At 41.4% G+C, this 21,195-nt stretch overlaps 1 protein-coding gene across 1 annotated transcript in view; it reads left to right on the forward strand.

Annotated features, from left to right (window-relative positions):
* LOC139553609 (zinc finger protein DPF3-like) overlaps positions 1 to 21,195 on the forward strand; it is a 45,448-nt gene that overhangs the window by 8,673 nt on the left and 15,580 nt on the right. The window contains exons 2-3 of the mRNA XM_071366132.1: positions 9,658 to 9,818; positions 18,856 to 18,963. Of these exons, the coding sequence (XP_071222233.1) occupies positions 9,658 to 9,818; positions 18,856 to 18,963 (269 nt within the window). The remainder of the gene's footprint in view (positions 1 to 9,657; positions 9,819 to 18,855; positions 18,964 to 21,195) is intronic.

Genomic DNA, 21,195 nt, shown 5'->3' on the forward strand with positions numbered 1-21,195 from the left:
ATATAGAAACATACATAATACATACATAAATACATATACACACTTTTTTATATATACCCATTCAAATCAAATAAACCTTTATTATTCCCCACAAACCCTACCACCCCTCCCCCAATTGGAGTAAACTAATAAACAATAACACTTGGGCTTCTACCTTCAGTTTATACATATTATACGCACTTTACAGACACAATCCGTTTTACAATAGTGATATTTTGTTTGTTTTTAGTCCTTCCTCTATTTTTATTTGTAACTGTGCTATTTCACAAAATTTCTGAACCTATATACATTTTACAGACCCCGTATGTTTTACATTGGTTCTTGTTGTTATTAGTCCCCACCCTTCAGCTCCATTCAACCCCGCCCGTCTATCGCTTAACAGCATCCATTTTGGATTTCTATTTGCCGTATTTTTTTGTGCTGTGATCTGATGCTTCACAAAAGTCCTAAACCTTTCTATTCTCATAGCTTCTACAGATTGTAAATTTAAAGATAAACATTTTTGCTAAAATAATGATTATATTATTGATCGATTTGAGTATGACTTTTCAAATCACCCAGTATTGCTATCTGCAGCGTTAGTTCTAGGTAAATGTTGCAATTCTTCAGCCATTCCTGGACCTGTGACCAAAAACGGGCTACATATGGACAGTACCAAAATAAATGATCAAATGACTCTGCCTCCTCGCAGCAAAATCTGCAGTGCTGGGAAGATTGTATCTCCCATATATATAACATTCTATTGGTTGCAAGAATTTTGTATAATAATTTAAATAAAAAAAATGTGAAGTTTTGAATCCGGCGTCGTTTTGCGTGTCAATTCATAAATCATGTGCCATGGAATCGGTACATCGAAAATCTCTTCCCAACTATTTTGCAATGTTTTGGTCCTTAAATGAAATTGGTATATATTTTTATTTATCACAATTTTCTTTAACAATTTTTGGTCTTTAATGTAGGGCCGACAGACAAGTTCTTTACTTTTTCCCCCTTCCACTTGCCTCTTCCATTTTTGTGGTAATGCTGCAATTAGTTGGTTGTAATTTTGGGTAGAGCAGACATTTTCATTTGTCTGTGTTAGCTGTACGTGTGACATAACTCCACCAGTCCTATTTATGATATAATTTACAAAAATGATACATTTAAAAAAAAAAATGTTTTGAAAAATACATTAAAAAAAAAAATCTATTAGTATATTTGAGTTTAACCACAATATTTGCTGTATTATTTGTTCTGTCTTTTGAGGTGGATTAAAATTGCAACCAACTTTCTAAGGCTTGTTTAAAAAATATCAATATTTTGGAAATTATTTCGTTTTCAAGTAACCGAAAGTGAGCAGTTGTAATCTGAATATAGGGAAAAAGGCCATTCTTGAACATGGGGTGATTCATTCTTACTAATTTACTAGAGAACCAGTTCTGATTTAAGTATAACTTTTGTATGACTGATGCCTTTAGTAAAAGGTCTAATGCTTTAATATTTAATATTTTCTTCCCTCCGAATTCATACTCGTTATATAAGTAGACCTTTTTAATTTTGTCTGGCTTGCCATTCCAAATAAAATTGAATATTTTTTTGTTCATATCATTTAAAAAGCGTGACACTAGGTGTAGGCAAAACCATAAGCAAATAGGTAAACTGTGATATGACTAAAGAGTTAATCAGGGTGATTTTTCCACAAATAGACAGGTATTTTCCTTTCCATGGTAGCAAGATCTGATCTATTTTTGCTAACTTTCGATAAAAATGTATTGGAGTGAGATCATTTCTTTCTTTCGGGATATGTATACCGAGTATGTCCACACCCCCGTCACACCATTTTATTGGTAAACTACACGGTAATGTAAAAGTAGCATTTTTCAGTGATCCAAAACTTATCATAATTTGGTTTTAATCCAGAGAGGTTAGCAAAAGTATCTAGATCCTTTATTAGGTTGTGGAGGGATGCTAATTGTGGTTTTAAAAGAAAACATGAATCATCAGCGTACAATGACACCTTTGTTTTTAAGCCACGGATTTCTAATCCCTTAATATTATTGTTGGATCTAATTTTAACAGCTAACATTTCGATGGCAATAATCAAATCATATCAAATTTATTTATATAGCCCTTCGTACATCAGCTGATATCTCAAAGTGCTGTACAGAAACCCAGCCTAAAACCCCGAACAGCAAGCAATGCAGGTGTAGAAGCACGGTGGCTAGGAAAAACTCCCTAGAAAGGCCAAAACCTAGGAAGAAATCTAGAGAGGAACCAGGCTATGAGGGGTGGCCAGTCCTCTTCTGGCTGTGCCGGGTGGAGATTATAACAGAACATGGCCAAGATGTTCAAATGTTCATAGATGACCAGCATGGTCAAATAATAATAATCACAGTAGTTGTCGAGGGTGCAGCAAGCCAGCACCTCAGGAGTAAATGTCAGTTGGCTTTTCATAGCCGATCATTCAGAGTATCTCTACCGCTCCTGCGGTCTCTAGAGAGTTGAAAACAGCAGGTCTGGGACAGGTAGCATGTCCGGTGAACAGGTCAGGGTTCCATAGCCGCAGGCAGAACAGTTGAAACTGGAGCAGCAACACGGCCAGGTGGACTGGGGACAAGGAGTCATCATGCCAGGTCGTCCTGAGGCATGGTCCTAGGGCTCAGGTCCTCCGAGAGAGAGAGAGAAAGAGAGAATTAGAGAGAGCATACTTAAATTCACACAGGACACCGGATAAGACAGGAGAAGTACTCCAGATATAACAAACTGACCCTAGCCCCCCGACACATAAACTACTGCAGCATAAATACTGGAGGCTGAGACAGGAGGGGTCAGGAGACACTGTGGCCCCATCCGATGATACCCCCGGACAGGGGAAAACAGGAAGGATATAACCCCACCCACTTTGCCAAAGCACAGCCCCCACACCACTAGAGGGAAAAACTTCAACCACCAACTTACCATCCTGAGACAAGGCCGAGTATAGCCCACAAAGATTTCCGCCACGGCACAACCCAAGGGGGGGCGCCAACTCAGACAGGAAAATCACGTCAGTGACTCAACCCACTCATGTGACGAACCCATCCTAGGGACGGCATAAAAGAGCACCAGTAAGCCAGTGACTCAGCCCCTGTAATAGGGTTAGAGGCAGAGAATCCCAGTGGAGAGAGGGGAACCGGCCAGGCAGAGACAGCAAGGGCGGTTCGTTGCTCCAGAGCCTTTCCGTTCACCTTCACACTCCTGGGCCAGACTACACTCAATCATATGACCTACTGAAGAGATGATTCTTCAGTAAAGACTTAAAGGTTGAGACCGAGTCTGCGTCTCTCACATGGGTAGGCAGACCATTCCATAAAAATGGAGATCTATAGGAGAAAGCCCTGCCTCCAGCTGTTTGCTTAGAAATTCTAGGGACAATTAGGAGGCCTGCGTCTTGTGACCGTAGTGTACGTGTAGGTATGTACGGCAGGACCAACTCGGAAAGATAGGTAGGAGCAAGCCCATGTAATGCTTTGTAGGTTAGCAGTAAAACCAATAATAAATAGATATGCCGATAGTGGACAACCTTGTTTTACTCCTCTTGACTGTTTGAAACTTTCTGAGATGTGGCCATTATTTACTATTTTACACCTAGGTTTATCATACATAACTTTAACCCAAAATTGAAATATTCTAGGCATTTATATATAAACTCCAGTTGTACTTTATCAAAAGCGTTTTCAAAATCAGCTATGAAAACCACGCCTGGTTTCCCCGATATTTCATAGTATTCTATTGTTTCCAGTACTTGTCTTATATTATCTCCAATGTAGTATCCATGTAAAAAAACTGTGTTTAGGATGGATAATATCTGACAATACCTTTTTAATTCTATGCGCCAAGCATTTAGCTAGAATTTTTGCATCATAACACTGAAGTGTAAGAGGCCTCCAATTGTTTAAATGAACTGGATCTTTAAATATACACTTGGATTCTGTTTCAGTAATAATGAAATCAGACCTTCTTGTTGCATTTATATAGGAGTGGTTAAAACATGCTAATAATGGTCCTCTTGAGTATATCAAAAAACTGTTTGGTATACTTCCACTGGTATGCCATCCAGCCCTGGAGTTTTCCTAGACTTAAAGGCTTTAATTGCATCAAGACGTTCCTCCTCTGTAATTTGGCCTTCACATGAGTCTTTCTGTACAGATGTTAATTTTACATTATTAATAGGAAAGAAATCCATACAATTAGCTTCGGTTAGTGGAGATGGAGGAGACTGAAACAAAAACATATTCTTAAAGTACTTTACTTCCTCTTTCAAAATATCATTCTGTGAATCTTGTGTGACTCCCATCATTTGTAACAAGTTTCAATACATTTTTTAGTAGCATTTCTATGTTGAAGACTGAAAATAATTTGGTGCATTTTCCCCCCCATATTTCATGGGACCAGCACTTTACATGTTGTGTTTTATATTTTTGCTGAGTTAAAACTCTAGTGGTTCCTCAAATGTAGTGTAAAAGTAAATGGAATTAATGTTCTGAATTAGGCTTCTGCAGATCACTTGGCTTGTCTGGCCTCATGGAAACTGAGTTATCATTATCTATTATGCAAAATGTGTGTTCATCTAATGCTCAAACTAAGGGCTGGGCACAGACATGCGACGCCTAAACTGTTGACAGGAGCACACTGATAGAGGAGGCCCCAGCAGCCACAATATTTTATTTTTGTTTCCCCCTCACTCACATCTGTAAGATGGTGTGTGCTTTTGAGCTAGGCTTTCCCTTACTGTAGCTAAGTCACAACAGTCTCTGTGTCTGGTTAGCTCTGCTATGTATTTTTACTGTTGGAACAACCTTCCAACCACTTCAATGTCACACAAAGGTGCTAAATAACGGACAGTGGGGAAAAAACGTATGTGAGTATGAGCGGCGCCTCTCTCACCTCTTGTGCTCTCAGACGCTGAGGCTTTTCACTCATGATGAGTGTTGGAGATGTCTCTCACCTAGGCTGCTGCATCTGCTGCTCAGGGCCAGTGCACTAGTAGGATGAAAGACATGCAGCAGCCTTTGAGGCAGACAGTTGACACCTCATAACAGAGGGAGCTTTTAACATGACTTTCGCGGCTTGTTTGTTTTCTATCCCCCTGGATGTTTTTGGTCAGACGCTGAAGCTTGACTGAAGTGATCTAGGTACAGCATTCAGATTCACATGACATGATGGTAGTTTAAGGCCTAAATGTTCTTTAAGTGGGTTAGTAGCCTAATGACTGTATTGTTAACAGCCACAACACATGTAACTGTTGTATGGCATGCAATCCTGAAACATGATTGAGGTGCTATGACATATTAGTCATTTCTGGTCCCAGGAACATGGTGCTTTAGTTTGGGCAGGCAGAATAGTCATCATTATTATCCGTAGTCTAGTCTTGAGGTTTATTTCAAGTTTAATAAACTCTGTCACTCACTGCTCAATCACCTTTTCAGATAGACTATTTTATATTAAACCCTCAAGCGAGCGCTTACCAGTTGGCCATTGCATGTGCATAAACCCCCGTTTGTGATTTGTTCCTGTAAAATTCCTGTGCTGCTCAGAGGCTAGTTTTAGAACCTTTAGAAATGCCATGTGTGAGCTCATTGCTCTATGGAATTTCCACAAGGCAAAGAATAACATTGGCATTATTATCTAGCCTACTATTCACTGTCCTTTATAACACGAGGAAGGGAAACAATGCAGCCTGCTAGTTATCGTGCTATCCTTTCTGATGGTTTGTCTTTAACCTCTCTCTCTGAGCTTCATGCTCTCTGTCTCTCTCGTGCTCACCCTTCTTTCTTTCTCTTTTCCCTCTTCTTGCCTTGTGTACCTGGGACTGTTTACTCTTCACAACCACACTGACACGCAGCCTCATTCCAAGAATCCTCAAACACTGTGGCTTTGTCTCACCGCAGTGCCTTCCTCTATGTGAGGGAAAACATTCCAAGCATGTCTGTTTATCTGTTGGAAGTTGTCTAATCAGAGAGTTAGGGAGAAAGAGAGGATAGATTTGTAGGACAAGGAGGAGAGAGAGAAAGCGGATTTGGCCTTCTTTGCTTGGCCCAAGCGTGCCAATGCCTCCTCTTCTCACAGACCTCCGTATCTCTAATTGAGGCTGGGAGAGCTACGATTACAGCGCCTCATTAAGTGTGTCTTTTCAAAATGGCTGCTTGTACGTATTGTAATCGAGAACATGTGGTGAAAATGTATTATGGGTAGGCTATACCAGTGGCTGGCCCAGCTAGGTAGAACTTTACACAGGGATACGTTGCTGCCTTTTGTGTTAGATTCAGCATTTATCCTCATCTTTGATGTAGTCAAATTAAAACCTGTCTGTGTGCTAGCGGCTCTGCTGAGATTAATTAAGCAGACTAATTACCATATGAGCTGTGTGGCAGGGACTGAAGGTTTGAATGTGAAATCTCCTCCTTTCACAGCAAATATTAACATTGATACCCTAAGGGGCTGCCAAACTATCACCTGCATTGGAAAAAAGCACCACAAACTATAAGATCATTAAGATAATGTTAGCAGTAGTAGTGTCTGTAAATTTTTATATGTTAGACATGAGACTCTTTGAACACATTCTATATTGTGATGCCCTCGCCTAGCACATCATCTTCCTCATTAATTCATCACCCTAAATAGAAACCAAAGCTCACTACTGTGTAGAATCAGTCATGTGATTCAGTCATGTCCCAGCGACCCAGAGGTCATGATCAAATCAAATGTATTTATAAAGCCCTTTTTACATCCGCACATGTCAAAGTGCTTTTACAGAAACTCAGCCTAAATCCCCAAACAGCAAGCAATACAGATGTTGAAGCACAGTGGCTAGGGAAAAACTCCTTAGAAAGGCAGGAAGCTAGGAAGAAACCTAGAGAAGAAGCAGGCTTTGAGGGGTGGCCAGTCCTCTTCTGGTTGTGCCGGGTGGAGATTATAAGTGGCCGTGAAGGCCAGATTTTTCTTCCAGATGATGAAAGGAAAGGCCAGGGATCATCAATTAGATTCAGCGGCAGGCCAATTATTATTATTTTCTCTATTGAGCGGATGGTCAGGGGGTCGGAACGTAATTACAAATAATTTGTAGACTGCGAATTGACCGCAAGAAGCCCAAACAGATACAATATTTATCTAAAACATAATCATTTCAAACCTCACTTGGAGCTGATTTTCTGGTGTTTTACAGTCTTGAAATGAATGAATGAAAGTGCAAAAAATATATATACAGTGGGGAGAACAAGTATTTGATACACTGCCGATTTTGCAGGTTTTCCTACTTACAAAGCATGTAGAGGTCTGTAATTTTTATCATAGGTACACTTCAACTGTGAGAGACGGAATCTAAAACAAAAATCCCGAAAATCACATTGTATGATTTTTAAGTAATTAATTTGCATTTTATTGCAAGACATAAGTATTTGATACATCAGAAAAGCAGAACTTAATATTTGGTACTGAATCCTTTGTTTGCAATTACAGAGATCATACGTTTCCTGTAGTTCTTGACCAGGTTTGCACACACTGCAGCAGGGATTTTGGCCCACTGCTCCATACAGACCTTCTCCAGATCCTTCAGGTTTCGGGGCTGTCGCTGGGCAATACGGACTTTCAGCTCCCTCCAAAGATTTTTTATTGGGTTCAGGTCTGGAGACTGGCTAGGCCACTCCAGGACCTTGAGATACTTCTTACGGAGCCACTCCTTAGTTGCCCTGGCTGTGTGTTTCGGGTCGTTGTCATGCTGGAAGACCCAGCCACGACCCATCATCAATGCTCTTACTGAGGGAAGGAGGTTGTTGGCTAAGATCTCGCAATACATGGCCCCATCCATCCTCCCCTCAATACGGTGCAGTCGTCCTGTCCCCTTTGCAGAAAAGCATCCCCAAAGAATGATGTTTCCACCTCCATGCTTCACGGTTGGGATGGTGTTCTTGGGGTTGTACTCATCCTTCTTCTTCCTCCAAACACGGCGAGTGGAGTTTAGACCAAAAAGCTCTATTTTTGAATCATCAGACCACATGACCTTCTCCCATTCCTCCTCTGGATCATCCAGATGGTCATTGGCAAACTTCAGACGGGCCTGGACATGCGCCTGCTTGAGCAGGGGGACCTTGTGTGCGCTGCAGGATTTTAATCCATGACGGCGTAGTGTGTTACTAATGGTTTTCTTTGAGACTGTGGTCCCAGCTCTCTTCAGGTCATTGACCAGGTCCTGCCGTGTAGTTCTGGGCTGATCCCTCACCTTCCTCATGATCATTGATGCCCCACGAGGTGAGATCTTGCATGGAGCCCCAGACCGAGGGTGATTGACCATCATCTTGAACTTCTTCTATTTTCTTCTATTTTCTAATAATTGCGCCAACAGTTGTTGCCTTCTCACCAAGCTGCTTGCCTATTGTCCTGTAGCCCATCCCAGCCTTGTGCAGGTCTACAATTTTATCCTTGATGTCCTTACACAGCTCTCTGGTCTTGGCCATTGTGGAGAGGTTGGAGTCTGTTTGATTGAGTGTGTGGACAGGTGTCTTTTATACAGGTAACGAGTTCAAACAGGTGCAGTTAATACAGGTAATGAGTGGAGAACAGGAGGGCTTCTTAAAGATAAACTAACAGGTCTGTGAGAGCCTGAATTCTTACTGGTTGGTAGGTGATCAAATACTTATGTCATGCAATAAAATGCAAATGAATTACTTAAAAATCATACAATGTGATTTTCTGGATTTTTGTTTTAGATTCCGTCTCTCACAGTTGAAGTGTACCTATGATAAAAATTACAGACCTCTACATGCTTTGTAAGTAGGAAAACCTGCAAAATCGGCAGTGTATCAAATACTTGTTCTCCCCACTGTATATATTATAGATTTTGCTCAGAACTTGAGGGGCCAATTTGGGCCACGGGCCGCCAGTTGGGGAACCCTGAGCTAGGCTATATGAAAGTCACGCCAGTCTCCGCAAAGAGCAATGTAAGCATCACACAGACAACATTAATCTTAGTCATGTTGTTTCTCCATGGTAGAGCCACTTCAATCAGTGGTTGAAGATCCTGGGAATAGTGTTTGATTGATTATTTGATTGACCCTGGTGATTAACATGATTTAAAAGCTAACTGTAATCATCATTGCTTTTCTGCTGGTCGCTAGGGAACGGCCCATGACCCGCCATCCCTGATTGTATGCCGACAGAGCAGTACAGAGGATGAAGAGGTGAAAATATGCTTCCAGAATGTAGCCAACACCAACCCTATAATGTTTTACATGGTGTATAATCTGTCAGATCAGGAAAACCTTTTATTTATTTATTTATTTTATTGAACCTTTATTTAACTAGGCAAGTCAGTTAAGAACAAATTCTTATTTACAATGACGGCCTATACAAACTCATCTTATAGTTTTGTTTGGGGCTGGGTTGAGGTCTACGAGATCTACATGGCTTAATGTATATGACAGTCAAATGGAAACTTCTCTTCCCCTGAAGACATACGGTCTGTAGGGATATTTCTAGTGGTCCATGGTGGTCAGTGAGTCATGGCTGAAATGAATTGTCTGGTTAGCCACTAATCTGGTATTTGGGCCTATTTCAGTGTCTATAACAGCCACATAACCAAATGCATGTTTGTGCCAACCACATGTGGTGTTGACCTCTGTCTGAATGGTCTCCCTGCTGCAGGTTGGGTGACCAGTTCTACAAAGAGGCCATTGAGCAGTGCCGCAGCTACAATGCCCGCCTGTGTGCCGAGCGCAGCGTGCGCCTGCCCTTCCTGGACTCCCAGACCGGTGTGGCACAGAACAACTGCTACATCTGGATGGAGCGCCACCATCGCAGCCCTGGTGGGTAGAGAAGCACTACTCTGTTGGTTGGGAGTTATGATGGCTGGCTCTGTGGTTTACTAAAGGGCAATTCCACGCCAACAGTGTTGCTGAGACTCAGATTTTTCACTTTGAAATGTATGTCAAATAAAAACAATGATTGCGGTTTGTGCTGTCATTCTCTTACCAAACTTTGCATCTGCACTGTTATTCAAGTAAATGTGTTTTTGTTAAATGTTCAGTTGAAATTGTTCAAAGTAGTCATTTTGCATACTACAGTTGTATGGTTTGTTTAACTTTGCAATCATTGGTTTTTGTTTGACATATATTTTTTTAAGTGGAAAATCGGAGTCTCGGCATCACTCTTTTAGCATGGAATAGCCTTAAAACTATCATTCAGTTGACGTTTAGTGGGTAATGTCATCTGTCTAAATATATCCCTCTGGCCACTACAGCTACAAACATGTCTAATATAATGATATCCAATAGTGTTCATGTTACCTCCAGGGAGAACTATTCATATACAGTGCATTCGGAAAGTATTCAGACCCCTTTACTTTTTCCACATTGTTACGTTACAGCCTTATTCTGAAATAGATTAAATCGTTTTTTTTCGTTCATCAATCTACACACAATAACCCATAATGACAAAGCAAAAACAGGTTTGTAGAAATGTTTTCAAATGTTTAAAAAAATTCAAAACTGAAATATCACTTTTACATAAGTATTCAGACCCTTTACTCAGTTGAAGCACCTTTGGTAGCGATTACAGCCTCAAGTCTTCTTGGGTATGACGCTACAAGCTTGGCACACCTGTATTTAGGGAGTTTCTCCCATTCTTCTCTGCATATTCTCTCAAGCTCTGTCAGATTTGATGGTGAGCGTTGCTGCACAACTGTTTTCAGGTCTCTCCAGATATGTTGGATTGGGTTCAAATCCGGGCTCTGGCTGGGCCACTCAAGGACATGCAGAGACTTGTCCCGAAGCCACTCCTGCATTGTCTAGGCTGTGTGCTTATGGTCGTTGTCCTGTTGGAAGGTGAACCTCCGCCCCAGTCTGAGGTCCTGAGCGCTCTGGAGAAGGTTTTCATCAAGGATCTCTCTGTACTTTGCTCTGTTCATCTTTCCATTGATCCTGACTAGTCTCCCAGTCCCTGCCGCTGAAAAACGTCCCCACAGCATAATGCTGCCACCACCATGCTTCACCATAGGGATTGTGCCAGGTTTCCTCCAGACGTGACTCTTGGCATTCAGGCCAAAGAGTTCAATCTTGGTTTTATTGGACCAGAGAATCTTGTTTCTCATGGTCTGAGAGTCCTTTAGGTGCCTTTTGGCAAACTCCAAGATGGCTGTCATGTGCCTTTTACTGAGGGGTGTCTTCCGTCTGGCCTCTCTACCATAAAGGCCTGCCTGATTGGTGGAGTGCTGCAGAGATGAGATGGTTGTCCTTCTGGAAGCTTCTCCCATCTCCACAGAGGAAGTCTGGGGCTCTGTCAGTGTGACCGTCAGGTTATTGGTCACCTCTCTGACCAAGGCCCTTCTCCCCTGATTGCTCAGTTTGGCTGGGAGGCCAGCTCTTGGAAGAGTATTGGTGGTTCCAAACTGCTTCCATTTAAGAATGATGGAAGCCACTGTGTTCTTGGGGACCTTCAATGCCGCAGATATGTTTTGGTACCCTTCCCCAGATCTGTTCATCGACACAATCCTGTCTCGGAGTTCTAAAGACAATTCCTTCAACCTCATGGCTTGGTTTTTGCTCTGACATGCACTGTCAACTCTTAGACCTTATATAGACAGGTGCCTTTCCAAATCATATCCAATCAGATTAATTTACGACAGGTGGACTCCAAGTTGTAGAAACATCTCAAGGACGATCAATGGAAACAGGATGCACCTTAGCTCAATTTCGTGTCTCATAGCAAATGGTCTGAATACTTACAGTACCAGTCAAAAGTTTGGACACACCTACTCATTCAAAGATTTTTCTTCATTTTGTACTATTTTCTACATCGTAGAATAATAGTGAAGACAACAAAACTATGAAATAACACATATGGAATCATGTTGTAACCAAAAAAGTGTAAAACAAATCAAAATAGATTTTAGATTTTAGATTCTTCAAAGTAGCCACCTTTGCCTTGATGACAGCTTTGCACACTTGGCATTCTCTCAACCAGCTTCACCTGGAATGCTTTTCCAACAGTCTTGAAAGAGTTCCCACATATGCTGAGCATTCGTTGGCTGCTTTTCCTTCACTCTGCGGTCCAACACATCCCAAACCATCTCAATTGGGTTGAGGTCGGATGATTGTGGAGGCCAGGTCATCTGATGCAGCACAACATCACTCTCCTTGGTCAAATATCCTTTACACAGCCTGGAGGTGTGTTGGGTCATTTTCTTGTTGAAAAACAGATAGTCCCACTAAGCTCAAACCAGATAGGATGCCGTATTGCTGCAGAATGCTGTGGTAGCCATGTTGGTTAAGTGTGCCTTGAAATCTAAATAAATCACAGACAGTGTCACCAGCAAAGCACCATCACACCACCTCCTCCATGCTTCACGGTCGGAACCACACATGCAGAGATCATCCGTTCACCTACTCTGCGTCTCAAAAACACACGGCGGTTGGAACCAAAAATCTCGAGTTGGACTCATTAGACCAAAGAACAGATTTCCACCGGTCTAATGTCCATTGCTCATGTTTCTTGGTCCAAGCAAGTCTCTTCTTATTATTGGTGTCCATTTAGTAGTAGTTTGCTTGCAGCAATTTGACAATGAAGGCCAGAATTCACGCAGTCTCCTCTGAACAGTTGATGTTGAGATGTGTCTGTTACTTGAACTCTGTGAAGCATTTATTTGGGCTGCAATTTCTGGGGCTGGTGACTCTAATGAACTTATCCTCTCCAGCAGAGGTAACTCTGGGTATTCCTTTCCTGTGGCGGTCCTCATGAGAGTCAGTTTCATCATAGTGCTTAATGGTTTTTGCGACTGCATTTGAAGAGACTTTGAAAGTTCTTGAAATGTTCCGGATTGATTGACCTTCATGTCTTAAAGTAATGGTGGACGACTGCCGTTTCTCTTTGCTTATTTGAGCTGTTCTTGCCATAATATAGACTTGGTGTTTTACCAGATAGGGCCATCTTCTGTATACCACCCCTAACTTGTCACAACACAACTGATCAAACGCATTAAGAAGGAAATAAATTCTACTAATTGATTTTTAACAAGACACACCTGTTAATTTAAATGCATTCCAGGTGACTACCTCATGAAGCTGGTTGAGAGAATGCCAAGAGTGTGCAAAGCTGTCATCAAGGCAAAGGGTGGCTACTTTGCAGAATCTCAAATATAAAATATATATTTGATTTGTTTAACGCTTTTTTTGGTTGCTACATGATTCCATGTGTTATTTCATAGTGTTGATGTCTAAACTATTATTCTTCAATGTAGAAAATAATAAAAAATAAAGGAAAACCCTTGAATGAGTTGGTGTATTAGTAGGTGTGTCCAAACTTTTGACTAGTACTGTTTATACAAAAGTATGTGGACAACCCTTAAAATGAGTGGATTCCGCTATTTCAGCCACAACCGTTGCTGACAGGTGTATAAAATCGAGCACACAGCCATGCAATCTCCATAGACAAACATTGGCAGTAGAGTGACCTTACTGAAGAGCTCAGTTACTTGCAACGTGGCACCGTCATAGGATGCCACCTTTCCAACAAGTCAGTTTGTCAAATTTCTGCCCTGCTAGATCTGCCCCGGTCAACTGTAAGTGCTGTTATTGTAAAATGGAAAACGTCTAGCAGCAACAACGGCTCAGCTGCGAAGTGGTAGGCCACACAAGCTCACAGAACGGGTCCGCCGAGTGTTAAAGCGCGTAAAAATCATCTGTCCTTGTTTGCAACACTCACTACCGAGTTCCAAACTGCTTCTAGAAGCAACGTCAGCAAAATAACAGTTCGTCGGGAGCTTCATGAAATGGGTTTCCATGGCCGAGCAGCCGCACACATACCTAACATCACCATGCGCAATGCTGGAGTGGTGTAAACCTCACCACCATTGGACTCTGGAGCAGTGGAAACGCGTTCTCTGGAGTGATGAATCACACTTCACCATCTGGCAGTCCGACGGACGAATCTGAGTTTGGTGGTTGCCAGGAGAACGCTACCTGCACCAATGCATAGTGCCAACTGTAAAGTTTGGTGGAGGAGGAATAATGGTCTGGGGCTGTTTTTCATGGTTCGGGCTAGGTCCCTTAGTTCCAGTGAAGGGAAATGTTAACACTACAGCATACAATGACATTCTAGACGACTCTGTGCTTCCAACTTTGTGGCAACAGTTTGGGGAAGGCCCTTTCCTGTTTCAGCAGGACAATGCCCCGTGCACAAAGCGAGGTCCATACTGACATGGTTTGTCGAGATTTGTGTGAAAGAACTTGACTGCTCTGCACAGAGCCATGACCTCAACCCCATCGAACACCTTTGGGATGAATTGGAACTGCGACTGCGAGCCAGGCCTAATCGCCCAACATCAGTGCCCGACCTCACTAATGCGCGTGGCTGAATGGATGCAAATCCCCGCAGCAATGTTTCAACATCTAGTGGAAAGCCTTCCCAGAAGAGCAGAGGCTGTTATAGCAGCAAAGGGAGGAACCACCTCCATATTAATACCCATGATTTTGGAATGAGATGTTATACAAGAAGTTCTATGTCCATATACTTTTGATCATGTAGTGTATATCAGCTGCATAGCCTCATCTCCTCTAATCTGCATCGGATGCGCTCAAATGTTTCAGAGATATCAGTTTGGGAGGCTACTGTGTGCATTTCATCATAATACTCGCAGTCAAACAACAAATAATACTGCACACCTCTGGTTCTTTTCCTGTGTTTGGTCCGGACTGCGTGTTCACCTGCAGCAAACCATGCTACGAATGGAATCAGACAGAGACCACCTTTTTTGAGTGAACCACAGTGCGGTGCGCTCTCGAGTGCATATAGTGTTCACACCAGTCCAAACGAACCGAACTAAGGGGGGAAACGCACCAGAGTTCGTAAAAAACGCTCCAAACCAATTTGGTGTGAAAGCCCCCTTAATGTGTGTGAGTGGGAGTGAAGAAGTGAACAGCTAAAAATTTGTGATGCACCGATATTACATTTTTGGCCAATACCGATATCAATATTTTCCTTGCCAAAAAAAAAACAATACCGATAACCGTTAACCGATATAAAAATTAAAAAAAGCGGCCTTTTAAGCATTCTAATACAGTTAAATAGTTAACAAACAGGCACTGCATATTAGTGCAAGTAGCGTAACAACAGCTTTGTTTTTGTCTTTTGAATTTAAAAAAATGTGTCAGTACTTTGCCCCTTGATAACCAGCGCAATTCTGTGTGTTGTAAAAGCATTACATGGTCGAGAGTTCAGGGGCCTTGCTTTAACAATGTCAACCATTTTCATTGTAATGTCCAAAATGTCTTTCAAGCTGTCAGGCATTCCGTTGGCAGCAAGAGCTTCTCGTGGATGCTGCAGTGTACCCAAGTGGCGTCGGGAGCAACTGCTTGCACGCGCGTTACCACTCCACTATGTCTCCCTGTCATGGCTTTTGTGCCATCAGTACAGATACCAACACATCTTGACCACCAAAGTCCATTTGATGTCACAAAGCTGTCCAGTACTTAAAAATATTGTCTCCTGTTGTCCTGATTTCCAGTGGTTTGCAGAAGAGGATGTCTTCCTTAATTGACCCCCCCATAAACGTAACGGACATATACCAGGAGCTGTGCCAGGCCCGCCACGTCTGTTGACTCATCCAGCTGTAATGCACAGAATTCACTGGCTTGTATGTGAAGCAGTAATTGTTTCAAAACATCTTCTGCCATGTCACTGATGTCATCTGTTGCTTTTATACATGTCTTACTACTCGAAAGTCATCTTAATTCTAAAAAAAACTCCTGTGGCTTATTTTTAAAATTGGCATGTTTTGTTTCTAAATGTCTGTGCAAGAGTGAAGGTTTTATCGAGTTGTGAGATAGTACTTTTGCACATATAACACACTGGCTGAGGAAAGGCACTACTCCAAATATAAGTGAACCCCAAATCAATGTAGTTTTCATCATATTTGCGCCTCTTCGATGGTCCAACGTCCCTGTCTGTTGTTCGGTGCTTTCCCGGGTAAGGGGGCAGTAGCTCTTCGGCTGCATCAGATTCACAACTGTCAGTGTCCATGCTAGCTGGGCTAACAACAAATGTAGAATTACTGATGCTAGCATTGGATGTGTTCGTGGAAGCAGAACAACTTGTCGTCGACAGGTGCAGGTGTAGTACTGCTGGTAGTAGCAGTACTACTAGTAGAGCTTTTATGTGTCTCTATTGACGCGGGTCTTTACTAATTTATTTTTACCATTTATCAATTTTCGAGCAAACGGAATGAGCAACAGCTATGTTTGGTTACATACGGACTGTTAGTGGAATTCCCGCAAGAGAGTAGCGGTTAATGTGAGTGGATGTTCATTATTTGACTAGGCTACCTTTATTTGACATTGTGTTGTTATTTCGCTGAACATTAAATGGTTGAATTTTATTTTTGGCAGTGAAACGAGGCTACTCAGGCGAGAGAAAAAAAACTCACCCAAATGTATAGCCCCGTTGGAAAATATAAATGGACTGTTTGAAACTGTGAAGATTATATATATTTTTTTATGTGAATCACATTTTTATTTGGCGTACCCCTGACGGCATTGCGCGTACCCCAGTTTGGGAATACCTCATCTAAGTGATTGATAGTTCAGCAGTCATAAAAGTATGCCTTATTCACAATTGGAATATTTTATTAAAGGAAAGTAATGTGAAGCAGTAATGGGCAGTCACTACCATCATGGGACTTTGTTTTATTCTGTGTTGTTACAGCATTCATCCCACATAATGCACAAAGCATTTAATGTTTAAAAATATTACATTGAAACCGAAATCTGTGATAATATTTTTAAATAATCGAACCGAAACGACCTCAAAAAGCATAAGTTGCTCAGCACTAGCTCCGAGTCTCAGACATGGTTTTGGAAAATGTAAGGTATTTTTATGTTATTTAATATGGTGTTTGAATATATAATGTGTTTTATTTGTTCTACCAGTTATCAAGATATTTTTCACGTAATAAAGCCCAGTGGTTATTTTATGACTAGCTTTTTGTGTGTGTGTGTGTTGTTTTGCCGTGGTATCGTTTCGGTATCAGGTATTGTTTTGGTATTGAGTATCGACTCATGATATTAAACCTGGTATCATATCGAAGTAAAAAATGTGGTATCGTGACAACCCTAGTTGGGAGATAGAAGAGAGAGAGCCAGGGGTATTCACTAACTACCATATGCTAGCTACTCTGAGGGCTCATTCACACCGAAGCCCATCACCAATGTGTCTGCACACGTTGACTTTCAACTCTCCACAACTAGACAGCCTTTCCCCCTTGGAGCTGCAGGCTAAAAATAGAGCAGGCAGCCTGCAGCAAGGAGCTGATTCTGCATGCAGCCTGAGTCTCCCTCTACCCCCGCCAGTCAGACAGCCAGCAACTTACTCCGGCTTGCTGCAATGCTAGCTACCTCTGCCCAGCTACAGGAGAAGGCCCTCTCTCAGTGGAGAGTCTGTAGACACCAGGCAGAACCAGCTAGTGCTCCTCTATTAGGCACGATCACATTCACTGGTATGTTGCACAGTGTTAGTGACAGGCAGAGCAGATTGAGGATCAGTGAAAACAATACAATAGGAAGTGTGAGTGAAACAATGGCTGGGTTTCATTCCCTCTCTCGCTCTCTCTCCCAAACCCTACATAACACATCACTCTTCCAACAAGTCCCTTGCAAATAACTTGGAAGACAGTTTGAGCAAATCCACGAGAAGAACAATACAAAGCTAAGTATTATTATTCATCACAACAGGATTACGGTAGCTATTCCAAAACTCTTTTTGAGAACCATCATTTTTTGAAAATGCAAAAGAGTTGAGCCGCTCTAACTTCGGCGTGAATAGGCTATTCAGTAGTCTACACTATACAGTACCAGCCAAAAGTTTGGACACACCTACTCATTCAAGGGTTTTTCTTTATTTTTAATATTTTCTACATTGTAGAATAAGAGTGAAGACAACAAAACAATGAAAAAGCACATATGAAATCATGTAGTAACCAAAAAAGTGTTAAACAAATTCTTCAAAGTAGCCACACTTTGCCTTGATGACAGCTTTGCACACTTTTGGCATTCTCTCAACCAGCTTCATGAGGAATGCTTTTCCAACGGTCTTGAAGAAGTTACAACATATGCTGAGCACTTGTAGGCTGCTTTTCCTTCACTCTGCAGTCCAACTCATCCCAAACCATCTCAATTGGGTTGAGGTCGGGTGTTTGTGGAGGCCAGGTCATCTGATGCAGCACTCCATCACTCTCATTCTCGGTCAAATAGCACTTACACAGCCTGGAGTTGTGTTTTGGGTCATCAAATGATAGTCCCAATAAGCGCAAACCAGATGGGATATTGCTGCAGAATGCTGTGGTAACCGTGCTGGTTAAGTGTGCCTTGAATTCTAAATAAAATCACAGACAGTGTCACCAGCAAAGCACCATCACACCACCTCCTCCATGCTTTACGGTGGGAACCACACACGCAGAGATCATCCGTTCACCTACAGAGTCCAATGGTGAAAATTATGGTCAGTAAAATGAGGTATTTCCGATGTAAATGTTTATTATACATTTGCAAACATTTCTAAAACCTGTTTTCACTCATGTCATTATGTATGTATGTATGTAGATTGATGTGGAAATGTTTTTCTTTAATCCATTTTAGAATAAGGCTGTAATGTAACAAAATGTCAAGTGGAAGGGGTCTGAATACTTCACGAGTACACTGTATACACCCGTGTAAGGATATTTTTAGGGTCAGTAAGCAACACATTATGTATCTGGGTGGGGGTGATTGAAAGGTGTTTTCTTTAGTTCCTGTCTCTGTGTGTCTGTCTTTAGCAGTTTGAGGTTGTAATGAATAGTTTCATTTATTATTATTATAGGGGTGGCTGCAGGTCAGATGTATACATACCCTGCCCGCTGCTGGAGGAAGAAGAGACGGCTGCACACCTCCATGGACTCTCGTCTACGCCTCTGTGGCCTACAGCTAGGTAATAGAAATACCAGTTTACTCCCACCCCACCCCCCAAAAGTCCAATGTCTCTCTCTGCCACGTCTCATCACCCACTCTTTTGTCTTATTACTTATGATCTGGGATCATCTAACTGAAAGCACATCATTTCATTTCAGTGTGGAAATCAAACAGCCTGCTAGTCACTTTTTATCAATTGAAAAGTGCTCTGTTCAGTAACTGAGTAAACTTTTTTTTTGAGAACTAGAACATGTAACAAATGGTTGCCTGCTGGGAGGAGAGTTACAGGAATCACAACACGGCATTTAATAAATGTTATGAAATGGAGTTTGTCACTGCTCCTCACTTACAATCCTGACCATTTACTCACTCACTCTATCACCTGCTTCCATTTATTTTTAGTAGGGATGCACGATATATCAGTGAACATATCGGAATCGGACGATATTAGCTAAAATTGCAAACATTGGTATTGGCCGATGTCTAGTTTAACAATATTAAAATCCGATGTCAAAGCTACCGTGCATACCTATATAACGTAGGTACAGGACGTAATGGCTCCACGTAAAATTTTGCGCTACACGTGCAACACAGCATTCCTAACCTAGTCCACAATGTGTGCTGTGTGGATCGAGCAGTCAACAAGTCGAGCACTCATTTGAAAGAGTAAGAACATTTCAGCGAGACAACTCAAAGGCCAAATCCATTAAAGCCAAGATAATGGAATTAATTGCCCTTGACAATCAACCGTACTCAGTCGTGGGTGATGTTGGCTTTCGCCGACTGGTCGAGCACCGGTACACACTACCAAGTGTGCTATTTTTCAGATGTTGCCCTACCGGAGTTACACAGTAATAGTGTCACTGCTATTAGCTTCACAACATACATACTATGGAATGCTGTTTGGGTCTTTGCATGTCAAAAAAGATACAGTAGCACTGTCAAAGCTGTACAACAAAGTCTGCAAACAAGTGAACACCGGCCACGAATGATGTGTTTACAATACCGCGTTGGTAATAAAGCATAATTTGTTCGACCGCAACTTCTGGGGTAGCTAGCTTTAGCTTGGAAACAATGAGCAGTACAACCAGCCTGAAAACAATGACCAGTAGAAACCGCAGTCATTTTCATTATTGATTTAGGAATCTTTGTAAGTATTAGCAAGGTTGCCACTTGTTGTTTGCCTATTGAAATTGACCTTCAGTTCATGAAAATAAATAGGTAGCCAGCTAAACAACCCTGTTGCCCAAAGCTAACATTATAAGCAGCCAGCTAGCTTCATCTGGCTAGTGATGCTCGACCGGACCGGGTTATGTGTTGTGAAGCTAGCCACAATAAGGATTAGGCATAATAGTGTAATTTGCGGTTTGCCTTCAAAATAAAAGTATGTTATTGACAGTGATGCAAATGAATACAAATAGTAAAATTATGCCATACTTTTATTTTGAAGGCTAACCTCAAAGTCCACTATTGTGGCTAATCCTTATTGTGGCTACCTTCACATAGATGGGTACAACCAGCATTAATCAAATAAGAACTGTCTTATGAATTAGGCTTATTTTAGAGGATGACACCTAGCTATATAGTTAGCTTGCTAACTATAGCTACTGAAACAGATTATGTCGTTTTGCTATGTTTTTGGGGAAGAACATTGTTTGCATTCTTGAGCTAGCTAGCTTTTTTTTATGACCAGCACTGTAGGTGCGCGAGACAACTTTACAAGCATCATAGCATACGTATCGATGAATCGTTGTGACATATGAAATACGAGTGATAGTGTAATAACTAAAATATTTTTTTTAAATTAAATTATGTGACGTGCAGTCATATTCAGGTCCTGATTGGTCAACAAGCTTATGACAAGCTTATGTCAAATAGTGTTCCTTTTTTTGACACGCAAAGTCCCAAACGGCGTTCCATAAAAATCCTGGTTGAGAATGAAACAACTGAACAAATGAACTACGAAACAGCACAGCAAGTAAGTGAAAGAAATAGGTTTTGATTATGTTTTACTGGTAATGGGGTCATACAGTTGAAGTCGGAAGTTTACATACACCTTAGTCAAATACATTTAATACATTTATATTTCACAATTCTTGACATTTAATACATTTAATCATTTAATAGGTCAGTTAGGATCACCACTTTATTTTAAGAATGTGAAATGTCAGAATAATAGCAGAGAGAATTATTTATTTCAGCTTTTATTTCTTTCATCACATTCCCAGTGGGTCAGAAGTTTACATACACT

This window comes from Salvelinus alpinus, chromosome 25, assembly GCF_045679555.1.
Source record: "Salvelinus alpinus chromosome 25, SLU_Salpinus.1, whole genome shotgun sequence".
NCBI lineage: Eukaryota > Metazoa > Chordata > Actinopteri > Salmoniformes > Salmonidae > Salvelinus > Salvelinus alpinus.